This window comes from Hemitrygon akajei, chromosome 5, assembly GCF_048418815.1.
Source record: "Hemitrygon akajei chromosome 5, sHemAka1.3, whole genome shotgun sequence".
NCBI lineage: Eukaryota > Metazoa > Chordata > Chondrichthyes > Myliobatiformes > Dasyatidae > Hemitrygon > Hemitrygon akajei.
In genome coordinates, this window is record NC_133128.1 from 8,945,947 (window position 1) to 8,958,419 (window position 12,473).

The following is a 12,473-nucleotide window of genomic DNA, read 5'->3' on the forward strand; positions in this document are numbered from 1 at the left end:
CGGGAGAAGGCAGAATAATACCTTGGCACAGACTAGGTGGGCTGAGGGGCCTGTTTCTGTGTTATAGTGCTCTATGACTCTAAGAACCCCAAATAAAGTACAAATCTACCTGTTTTATAAGCACTGTGGATTATTACAGGAGGAAGCAACTGTGCCTCTCAAAATAGGATGCAAGTCTATCTAATTCTGGAGAATCAAGTACTGAAGGGGTTTTACACCATCTGTGGTGGCATTCTTCAAATCTGTCCGTGAACTAGTATCGATTTCACAACAGCTTTCTATGGTCATGAGACGTGGAAGTGTTAATGTTTTGAGATCACGTTCTTGTTGTTTATAATGTCCATTGTGGTCCATAACACTGTTGTCATTTGCACTCCCACATTCCTATTCAAGACCACCGCTTCACCCAAAAGACTCAATATATTGAAACTACACTCATCACACTCTTTCTGTTCTGGAATCCTAAAGATATCTTTCTTGCATAATCGACAAATTTGAATAAGTCAACTTACATTTTTGCTAATAAGTGTGCCCTCATTAATGTACTTCACTCAGTTAAAAATGATCTATTATATAGTGGAACACACACAAAATGATGGAGGAATTCAGCAGGTCAGGCAACATCTATGGAGAGGAATATTTCTCCAGTATTTTGTCTGTGTTTGTGCGTGTTGTTCAAGATGTGCAGATTATGAACCCGGTGTTTGGACGACGATTTAGGCACCGGGCCAGATTCAAAAAGTCATGATGTCAGGGCCCAAGGCAAGGGATGGGCCAGTTCAGCTTGCTTCTCTGCAATGTTTACTCTGTTCTGCACTGAACTAAAGGTCTGTGGACAGACTCTCTGTGGACTTCAGTTCAAAACGCTATTTTCTTGTGTTTATTGTTCGTAAGATTTGTCCGTTTCCCTCCCTCTGGATGTTTGACTGTCTACTTTTTTTTTAAAATGGATTCTTTTGGGTCTTTTTGCTTTGTGGTTGGAGATGAATCTCAAGGTTGTTTACACGCGCGCGCACACACACTTTAGTAATAAATGTGCTTTGAACTTTGAACTAGTGGACCTCTGTTTCTTGATATATTATACAATGTTTGATTATACCTTGCCTGCACTTCTCCCTCTTTATTAGTACCAAATCTCACTGACAGTTGTCATTAGCACTGGCAGAGTGCGAAGCCCAAACAAAATTATAACACAATTAGTGAACAGCATTCACACAGGCAGATATACTCAGGCTCATCTATCCTGGCCCAACATATTGATTCAATTACATAGAAGGTACGACAGCACCTCTATTTCATTAGGAGTTTGAGAAGATATGGTATGTCACCAAATACTCTAGCAAATTCTACAGATGAATCGTAGAGAGCATTCTAATTAGTTGCATCACTGTCTAGTATGGAAGGGTCACTCCACAGGAGTGGAAAAATAGACAGTGTTGTAAACTCAGCCAACTTCATCATGGACACCAGCCTCACCAGTATTCAGGACAAATTCAAAAGACAATGCCTCAGTAAGGCAACATCCATCATTAAGGACCCCCACCACCTTGAAAATGCTTTTTTTTCCCACTACTATCTTTCCAGTCCTGATGAAAGGTCTTAGTCTGAAACACTGACTGTTTACTCATCATCACAGATGCAGCCTGACCTGCTTAGTCCCTCCGGCATTTAATGTGTGTGTTGCTCTGGATTTTCAGCATGTGCAGAACCTCAAGTTTTTGAAATGGGCAGTTGCTTCATTAGCCCACCTTGCTGACTCAGGTAGAGGTCCCAATCTTGTGTCTGTCTACGACACTTGAATACTTAAGAACAGAATTAAGGAAACAAACACTGGGAGGAATTTGTATAATGTCTTGAAAGTTTAGCCGTTCTAATATAATTATTCTCATGTAACAACACCTGGGGCAAAGTTCCAAAGCAGAAATTTCTCCATCCCAGCTTCATCATTCATGAGGATTTGGTATGATAGCCTCCAAGCCACTCACCTACTGATGGCTTGCTCTTCATCTGTTATACCAGTCTCCCTGAAGGCACGATTGGATTCCTCCAAACTTAGAGCAATTGCCCTCTGCAGGTCATCCTTGTCATCTCCGGTGAGGTCGATGACATCTGTAACCATCACAAATACAATCATCCAATTAGAATTTTATTTTTAGTGGGGAGAAGTCGTTGGATTGAATGGAGAACAAGAATCAGACTGTATAGGTAACAAGATTCTGCCACGTGTAGCAAAAAGGTTTGCAATCAGTGGACCAATTCTCTTCTTTTCAAACACAAGTCATCCCGCAAATGCTGGAAATCTTGAGCAGCATGCACAAAATGCAAGTCAGGCAGCATCTATGGAGGGGAATAAACTGTCGATATTTTGGACCAAGACGCTTCAGGAAAAGTGTAAAGGAAGGGGGTAGAAGCCAGAATAAGAAGGTGGGGGGCAGGAGATGGAGTATAAGCTGACAGGTGAGACTGAAGAAGAAAGAATCTAAGAGGAGAATTTAGTGGACCATGGAAGAAAGGGAAGGAGGAGGGTAACTGGACATATCAAAAAGTAGTAGTGAAATTGGTGGCCACTGGGGTGATCTTGCCTTTTGTGGTGGACACAGCAAAGGTGATCGACAAAGTGGTCCCCCAAACTGCATCATGTCTTATAAATGTAGAGGAGGCCATACCAGGAGCACTGGATAAATGTCTGTACATGGCCTCCTCTATGATGAGGCAAAATTCAGATAGGAGCAGTACCACCTCATATTTTGTCTGGATAGCCTCCAACCTCCTGGCATCAACACTGATTTCTCCAACTTCCAGTAATCTTTGCCCCTCCATCCTTTTTTCATTTTCCATTCTGGTTACCCTCCCACCCCCTTCTCATCTCTTCACCTTCCTCTGTTCTCCTCCTCCTTCCCAATTCCCCATGGTCTACTCTCCTCTCAGCTTCCTTCTCCTTCAAATGCTTTACCTTTTCCACCTGTCTCTCTCAGCTTCTTGCTGCAACTCCCAGTTAATTTCCCTCTCACCTGGTCTCCACTATATCACCTGCCAGCTTGCACTCCTTTCCCTCCCCCCACATTCTTACTCTGGCTTCTTCCCCCTTCCTTTCCAGTTCTGATGAAGGGTCTCTGCCTTAAATGTCATCTGTTACTTTACATGCATCTGCAGCCTAACAGATACAAGCTAAATGCACACACACCTGGGCTGAGAAATGGCAGATGGAATTTATTGCAGATGAGTGTGAGATGTTGCACTTTGGGAGGACAGACCAGGGTAGGACTTACACAGCAAATGGTAGGGCACCAAGGAGTGCAATAGAACAGAGGGACATAGGAATACATAATCCCTTGAATGTGGCGTAGATAGGTCATATAGAGAGCTTTCGGCACATTAGCCTTCATAAATCTGAGCAGCGAGTTGGGATGTTATGTTGAGGTTGTACAACCACCCACGCCTCCACTTACCTATCTTTCCCCTTTCACCTGGCCTCACCAATCACCCATTAGCTATGCTCCTTTATTTCTCCTCCACCTTCTTATTCTGTCTCCATCCCCCTTTCTTTTCAGTCCTGATGAAGGATCTTGGCCTAAAACGTCGTCTGTTTATTAATTTCCAAAGATGCTGCCTAAGTTGCTGTGTTCCTCTGGCATTTTCTATGTGTTGCTAAAGAACTTCAAGAGCTACATAGGTCCTGCAGCTCAGATCGACAAGTTACAGCTTTAGGTGGGATTTTTCATTGTAGATATCAGAATCATTACACTTGGGAATGGGCCATCACTTGGAATGGAACTCAGCGAAAAGAATAAATTGGCAAAAAAAACAGGAAATAGAGTGCCTGAAAGTGTGTCGGGCACAAACTGAAAAACAGTACTGCGCAAAAGTCTTAGGTACATATAGATAGTTTGGGTGCCAAGACTTTTGCACAGTACCGTAGTAATTTTATGTATTGCACTGCACTGCTATTACAAAGAAAAATCATGACATATGTGAGTTATTATAAACCTGACTCTGATATGGGTCTCCATTGTGCACTGGAGTGGGAAGGAGAAAGGGAGAGGGAATGGAGCAGAAGCACCAGAGAGACATTCTGTAATGATCAATAAACCAATTGCCTGGAATCAAATGCCCTTCCCTGGTGTCTCAGGGCTGGGTGTGTCTGCATTCATGCCAACACCTTGCCCCTGGCACTCCTCTGTCACCTGTCCCACACCCTACCTGCAGTGCTCCAACCTTGCATTCCCAATGTCCTTTGCTCCAAGTTGACAAATACAGTACTGTGCAAAAGTCTTAGGCACCCCTCTCTATATCTCAGACTTTTGCACAGTTCTGTAGATTTATTTGAAACAAAATAAATCAGGATTATAATGAAAGAGCAGGAACACTGGGACTAATTAGTTGGCTTGGAGCTGCCATCAGCCCAACAAGCTAAGCGACCTTACAACTTAGCACAGTGGTCAGATCAACATTACTACAGCCTAGGGCATTCCGGAGTTTGGAGCTCAATTCTGGCATCATCCCAAAGGAGCCTGTATGTTCTCTCGTGACCACGTGAGTTTCCTCTGGGTGCTCTGGATTCCTCCCACAGTCCAAAGATGTACTGGTTAGGAGGTTGATTGGTTATGGTAAATTGTCCTGTGATTAGGCTAGGATAAAACAGGATGTTGAGCAGTGCTGCACCTTGGGCCGGAAGGGCCTGTTCCGTCCTAAATAAATTTTAAAAACTCTAATGAAAGAGAACAGAAAGTGAAAGTAACAAATATGCTCATTTTGCAATATCATACAAGGCTACAAAAACTGGAAACCCCCAGTTTCAATTCCTGATCTGTTCTAAATATAATTATGTCTGAAAAAGTAACTCACCAGTGACTCACATTGTCAGAGAACAGGACTGGTCTCCCTTATACTAGAGCACCCTTTCTCAACTATTTTGCCCTGGAAAAACCCTTGAAATAATTTTCATGTCTCAGGGAACCCCTGCGTAAATATTATTAAATCTACAGCTCCTGATATGTTAACATGATCAATACATTGCAGATATAATAATCCAAAAATAATTGTCAATGCTCTTTTGAGTGGAGAATGAATTTTTAGCCAACCGTTCTTGAAAAAAATAGGTAGTTAAGCTTTGCATACCTTTCTTGAAATTAATCTCTTTCTTTCCCTTTCTTAAATTTTAAAAACTCAGAGGGCAAATATAATAAATTTCTGTTAAATAATTGCCTTAAACCAAAATGGGATTAATTTCTCTAAAGGTGGACTTGGTAGATTTAATTTAAATAAAGATTGTAAATCAATTTTAATTAATGCTACTTACAACATGAAAATTTATTAACAATGTTGAATAGTTAAGTTTCTAAAAACCATAAGCCAAAGCAACACAGTTCCTCCAAGTCAAACCATTTGTTTCCAGATATGATATCAAAACATTAAATATATCTTGGCTTTTGCTTGTTTCGGGCAGCTCTTTGCGACAGAAAAAGTTTTCTTAAATTTCACCATCAATAACAAATCTTACAAATGTTACAGCATGGCACTTCTTGGTGAAATCTTTGACTCATCAACATGGATAGAGAAGCTGTTGTTCCTCAGTTTATCGCATAAAACTTCTTCAGCATCATATAACCATATAACAATTACAGTACAGAAACAGGCCATCTCGGCCCTTCTAGTCCATGCCGAACGCTTACTCGCACCTAGTCCCACTGACCTGCACTCAGCCCATAACCCTCCATTCCTTTCCTGTCCATATACCTATCCAATTTGACTTTAAATGACAATACCAAACCTACCTCTGCCACTTCTACTGGAAGCTCGTTCCACACAGCTACCACTCTCTGAGTAAAGAAATTCCCCCTCGTGTTACCCTTAAACTTTTGCCCCTAACTCTCAACTCATGTCCTCTTGTTTGAATCTCCCCTACTCTCAATGGAAAAAGCCTATCCACGTCAACTCTATCAATCTCCCTCATAATTTTAAATACCTCTATCAAGTCCCCCCTCAACCTTCTATGCTCCAAAGAATAAAGACCTAACTTGTTCAACCTTTCCCTGTAACTTAGGTGCTGAAACCCAGGTAACATTCTAGTAAATCTTCTCTGTACTCTCTCTATTTTGTTGACATCTTTCCTATAATTTGGTGACCAGAACTGTACACAACACTCCAAATTTGGCCTTACCAATGCCTTGTACAATTTTAACATTACATCCCAGCTCCTATACTCTGATTTATAAAGGCCAGCATACCAAAAGCTTTCTTCACCACCCTATCCACATGAGATTCCACCTTCAGGGAACTATGCACCATTATTCCTAGATCACTCTATTCTACTGCATTCTTCAATGCCCTACCATTTACCATGTATGTCCTATTTGGATTATTTCTACCAAAATGTAGCACCTCACACTTATCAGCATGAAACTCCATCTGCCATCGTTCAGCCCACTCTTCTAACTGGCCTAAATCTCTCTGCAAGCTTTGAAAACCTACTTCATTATCCACAACGTCACCTACCTTAGTATCATCTGCATACTTACTAATCCAATTTACCACCCCATCATTAATGTATATGACAAACAACACTGGACCCAGTACAGATCCCTGAGGCACACCACTAGTCACCGGCCTCCATATGACATGTCATCAATATGACTTGTCTTACATGACTTACCGCACTGTTTGAGAGTGAAACCTCTTCGATATCTCGTACTGCATCTTGTCCTAGTACTTTACCCACTATAATTTTACATGCTGGCATTATTAGGTTCTCACCAACCATGTGACTTTTCTGGGTCATAAGTTTTGATACTAAATAACTTCCCTCCTTTACCCTTTACTGTCTGACTTTATTAACAGCTTTACTCTGTTTTTGAGATTCCAATAGCCATTTAAAATAATCTGCACTTTTACACGTCATATCGCTGTGATTTGGTGTGAAGTGTCTTTTCAATTTTGCCAGAGCCATTGCTGCATTTGTAAGTTCTTTGCCACGGACTAGGTACAATGGAATAAGACAACTTGGATCACCAGTCCATGGAAAATACATTGATAAGTAGTTTTCATTGTAATAACGGACTTTTTTGTGTCCATTATTGCACTAGTGCAGTGAAAAGATACAAATACAAAAACTTCACAATACAATTCACTTCTAACCTACACAATCCACCTTTTGCAATGTTCACAACAGCAAAGCGGCAAGCCAGCAGCTAAGTCATGGCGCATAAAAATTTCTTTACAATGAAAATTTCCTTCCAATTTTCTACTGCACTGGAAGTTTGTTCGCTCAATGGGCCAAATGGCCTAATTCTGCTCCACATCTTATGGTCTTACAAGTCAGTCAGTAAGGGCAAGTTGGGGGAGGTAATTCAGGAGGAAGAAGCTGATATCACAGCCCGAGCTGGTCGAGACCATTCAATGCACTTCACGCTCCTCATCAGCCGACCGTCCCTTCCGTGCAACACAAGCACTCACCAATTATGAACGGCCTTTCTTGTCTCACGTCAAAACCGAGAGTGAATTCAACCAAGTAAACGCGATCCTACTGCACACTGCCATACTGGGCTGAGATACCTCTAAAAAGATTGCAAACAGGGCTGCTCAGTCACTGCCCACCACTGTGAGCACCAACATCACACATTGCACGAAGTTCAAAGAACAATGTTAATTTCTTTTTAATCATGATCTCTCATGGAACCCCAGTTGAAAACCTGTAATAGGGTGTCGGACTACAGGATTGGGCTCTCTTATAGTAGGGTGTCTGACTACAGGATTCATTGAATCAGGACTCAGCTCTTCATTGAAAGCCACCTGGGTGGTTTGAATGCGAGTGCAGCACAGAGTCACAAGAGGGTGGCACGTTAGCATAGCGGTTAGCACTACACTTAACAGCATCAGCAATCAGAAGATCGGGGCTCAATTCCCACCGTTTTCGGCAAGGAGAATGTGAGCTCCCTCTGTGTTCTCCGGTTTCCTCCCACATTCCAAAGATGTACCGGTAAAATTTGGTAAGTTGCAAGCATGCTATTTTGGTGCCAGAAGCACGGCGACACTTCCAGGCAGCCACCAGATCATCCTCGCACTCTGTCAGTCACTGGCACAGATGGCAAATTTTACTTTATGCTTTGATGTACATGTGACAAACAAAGATCACGCTTAATCCTAAAGAAAGACCACAGGATGTTGGGAAGACTACAAATGCTCCAAGGATTGTCCTCCAGCAACAAATCCTCAAAAGCTAAGTGAGGATAAAGGGAAAAAACATTACACACCTACACTATAAGGAATACCTGAACAAAGTGGGCATAGTAGTTTACATTGCAGGCTTGACCAATGTCATTCACTTGCTCATATCAACTGAGCAGGTCAAGTAACATTCTGGGAGAGTTTCAAATTCAACCTTTTGGAGTACTGTGCTCAGTTCTGGTCGCCTCACTACAGGAAGGATGTGGCTTTTTCCCAGGGCTGAAATGGCTAACCTGAGAGGACACAGTTTTAAGGTGATTAGAAATAGGTATAAGAGATGTCAGGGTAAGGTTTTTTTTTAACGCAGAGAGTGGTGAGTGTGTGGAATGGGCTGCCGGCAAAGGTGGTGGAGGCAGATATGGTAGGGTCTTTTAAGAGACTCCTGGATAGGTACATGGAGCTTAGAGAAATAGAGGGCTACGGGTAATCTGAGGTAATTTCTAAAGTAAGTACATGTTCAGCACAGCATTGTAGGCCAAAGGGCCTTTATTGGGCAACACACACAAAATGCTGGTGGAACGCAGCAGGCCAGGCAGCATCTATAGGGAGAAGTGTTGTCGACGTTTTGGGCCCAGACCCTTCATCAGGACTAACCGAAACGTTGACAACACTTCTCCCTATTTATGCTGCCTGGCCTGCTGCGTTCCACCAGCATTTTGTGTGTGTTGTTTGAATTCCCAGCATCTGCAGATTTCCTCGTGTTGGCCTTTATTGGACTGTAGGTTTTCTATGTTTCTGATAGGCAGAATTTCCCAGTGGCCACACACTTTAATTCTACTTCCCATTGTGATATGTCAGTCAATGGTTTCCTCTGCTACCAAGGTGAGGTCACTCTCAGGTTAGAGGAACAACACCACACAGTCCATCCGGGTATCCTCCAACTTGATGGCATGAATATCCAATTCAACAACTCCTGGCAAATCGTCCCTCTCCCCTTTCTCCAATACCCATTCGAGCTCCCCTCTGACCCCTTCTCCTCCACTCACCTGCCCACCTGGTTCCCTCCTTACTTTTTTCCATGATAGTGTCCTCTCCTATCAGACTCCCTCTTTTTCAGCACTTTATCCTTTCCATCCATCATCTCCCTTCAATGTAGCAATTTATAGCATCAGAACCACTTTTAGAATTACTAATACTTGGTGTGAATTGTTTTGTTTTGCAGTAGTACTGGGCAAAGCAAAAAATATTATTATAATAAGAAAAATAAAAAAATAAGTATTGCAAAGAGAACAAAATAGTGAGACATTATGAATGGAATGTTCAGAAATCTGATGGTGAAGGGGAAGATGCTGTTCCTAAAATGTTGAGTGTGCATCTGCAGGCTCCTACACTTCCTTGCTGATAGTAGCAATGAGAAGAGGGCAGCTCCTAAGTGGTGGGTGTCCTTAACAATCGATGCCACCTTTTGAAGGTGTCCTCGATGGGAGGAAGTGCTGTGATGAGGCTGGCTGAGTTTACAACCTTCTGCAGCTTTTTCCAATCCTGTGCAGCAGCCTCTCCATACCAGACAGTGATGTAACCAGTGTCACCACATAGATTTACATAGTACAATATCTCCTGCTTCTTTTCAGAAGCATAAATAAACTAATTTAACTCCATACTACAAGTAGTAGAAGTAATTGAAAATTATGTCAAGGTAGGTTACGTAGAAGGTCTAGAAGAGGGAGATGGGACAGGATTCAGGTGGGAATTGCAAAGACATGTAGTTAGGGGAGGAGTACATAGTTATAGCCATATTGAGGAATCATAAAACATGGAACATTACAGCACAGTACATGCCCTTCGGCCCACAATGTTGTGCCAACCTTTTAACCTACTCAATGTAACCCTTTCTTCCTACACAGCCTTATACTTTCTATCTAAGAGTTTCTTAATGCCCCTATTGTATTGGCCTCTATGATCACCCTAGACAGGGCATTCCAAGCATGCAAAGAACTTACCCCTATACTTTCTTCCAATCTCCTTAAAATTATGCCTCCTTGTATTAGCCATTTCTGCCCTGGGATAAAGTCACTCTCTCAGTGCCTCATATCATTGTGTATACCTCTCTTGAGTCACCTCTCATGCTCTGTCACTCCAAAGTGTCATGCTGTGTTTCAAGATGCAAAGTAAAGTACATATACGTCTCACATAAAACACTGAGATTCATTTTCTTGCAGGCACACTCATTAAATCTTTAATAGAATAATAACCGTAACAGAATCAGTGAAAGGCAGCAGCAACTTGGGCGTTCAACCAGTGTGCAAAAGACAACAAACTAGGCAAATATAAAATGAAAGAAATAATATTAATAAATAAAAAAGTTATAAAAAAGGCCACAGAGGCACAACAACATGTGGAAAATTTCAATTCAGGTCACTGAAACCAATGTAGGTGAAGAAGCACAGGTGATGAAAGTGAAGTATTAGTGTCAGAGTTGTGGAACTCTGTGCTGGTCACAGTACACACACAAGTAAAACAGGCTACTCCTAGATCAATCTGCAGGCCAAAGATATTACAAATACTTCTCAACATACATCTTGGTTAAGCAGAAACAGACAGTTTAGTTCAAGTCAGCCTTGAAATGAGTATATTCAAGTGAAATATAATTCCCAAGGGTTTATAATTCACTAAATTTGAGGGTGGGGCATAGAAGCAGAATGCAGACAATCAAGCTAGACTTTGCTAAGGTACAAGGCTGCTTTCAGATCAAACATTTCAAGTCATTCCTGAGCCTAGAGCTATGAAAACTAGATTACTTTCCGAACAAGATTGTCTCACAAAAAAGTAGAATCTTCTAAGGGAGAGAGCGGAAGAGTGTGTCCTCACTACAAGTCTGATGAATGTTTGATACAGAATCAGATATATTGTTACGAAAATACAGTACAATGTTCAAATGGCTCAAATCGTTCAATTTAATATCAGAGAATTCAGACATTTATAAAAGCAAAACAAAACTGAGAGACAGAAAATGTTAGAACCCTAAAGACCCCCTCCCTCCCACAAGGAGCAACAAAAGTAACCCTCCCCCTCCCACCATACAAGCAATAGCAAAGCCCCCAGTTCAAAGTAAATTTTAATACAAAATTACATACATGTCACCTTAACAACCCTGAGATTCATTTTCTTGTTTGCATGTTCAACAAATCTATCCCAGGATCAATAAAAGAATGCCCAATTAGGGCATTCAACCAGAGTGCAGAAGACAATGAACTGTGCAAATGCAAATATAAATAAATAGCAATAAGCAAAGAGAACAAGAAATGAAAAGAAACAGTGTTTTGCTGCAGCAATACAATACAAAGACATAAAAATCTATAAATTACAGAGAACAAATAGCTCAAATAAAGCAATAATGAGGTAGTGTTCATGGACGATTCAGAAATCTGGTAATGGAGGAAAAGCTGATCCTAAATCATTGCGAGTGGGTCTTCAGGCACCTGTATCTCCTCTGCGATCCTAGTGACAAGAAGAGAGGCTGTCCCGGATACTGAAGATCATTGATGATGGATACTACCTTCTTAAAGCACACCTCTTAAAGAGATCCTCAAATGTGGGGAGGGTTGTGCCTATGAAGAAGCTGACTGACTTTACAATCCTCTGCAGTCTCTTGTGATCCTGTGTGTTGGAAACTTCTTACCAGGCTGTGATGTAGCCAGTCAGAATGCTCTCTGCCATATAACTAAATAAATATGTAACCTTCTTTGCCAATGAACAAAAAGAGACTTCTTCATGTTTGTATCCCAAAAAATATAAACGCTACCAAGCATGCTGCAGGATATATACTTTTTATAGACTAACAGCGCATAGTCTATAAAACAAACAAGCACCTCAGTTTTGATCTGATCCCAGCATAAATTTAAGATTTTAAGACATCAAAGTTCAAAGCATGTTTATTATCAAAGTACATATCTGTCATCGTATACTACCTGAGATTCTATTTCTTGCGGGCATTCACAGCAAACACACAGGATCAGAATTAGGCCATTCGGCTTGTTGAGACTCCTCTGCCATTCAATCATGGCCGATTTATTATTCCTCTCAACTCCATTCTTCAACCTTCTCTCTGTAACCTTTGACTAAACAAGAACCTATCAACCACCATTTTAAATATACCGAATGATTTGGCCTCCACAGATGCTTGTGGCAATGAATTCCACAGATTCACCACCCTCTGGCTTAAGAAATTCCTTATCTCAGTTCTAATGGGATGTCTTTGTATTCTGAGGATGTGCCCTCTGGTTATGGACTCTCCCTACTATTGGAAACAT

The 12,473-nt window shown here is 41.4% G+C and overlaps 1 protein-coding gene across 4 annotated transcripts in view; it reads right to left on the reverse strand.

The window, feature by feature from the left end:
- The window catches only part of usp25 (ubiquitin specific peptidase 25), a 221,857-nt gene that overhangs the window by 164,274 nt on the left and 45,110 nt on the right, over positions 1–12,473 (reverse strand). For all 4 annotated transcript variants that reach the window (XR_012098867.1, XM_073044804.1, XM_073044803.1 and 1 more), the window contains exon 4: positions 1,986–2,109. Coding sequence is in view for 3 of the 4 variants with exons in the window: in XM_073044804.1 (XP_072900905.1) it covers positions 1,986–2,109 (124 nt within the window). In the remaining variant the exon portion in view is untranslated. The remainder of the gene's footprint in view (positions 1–1,985; positions 2,110–12,473) is intronic.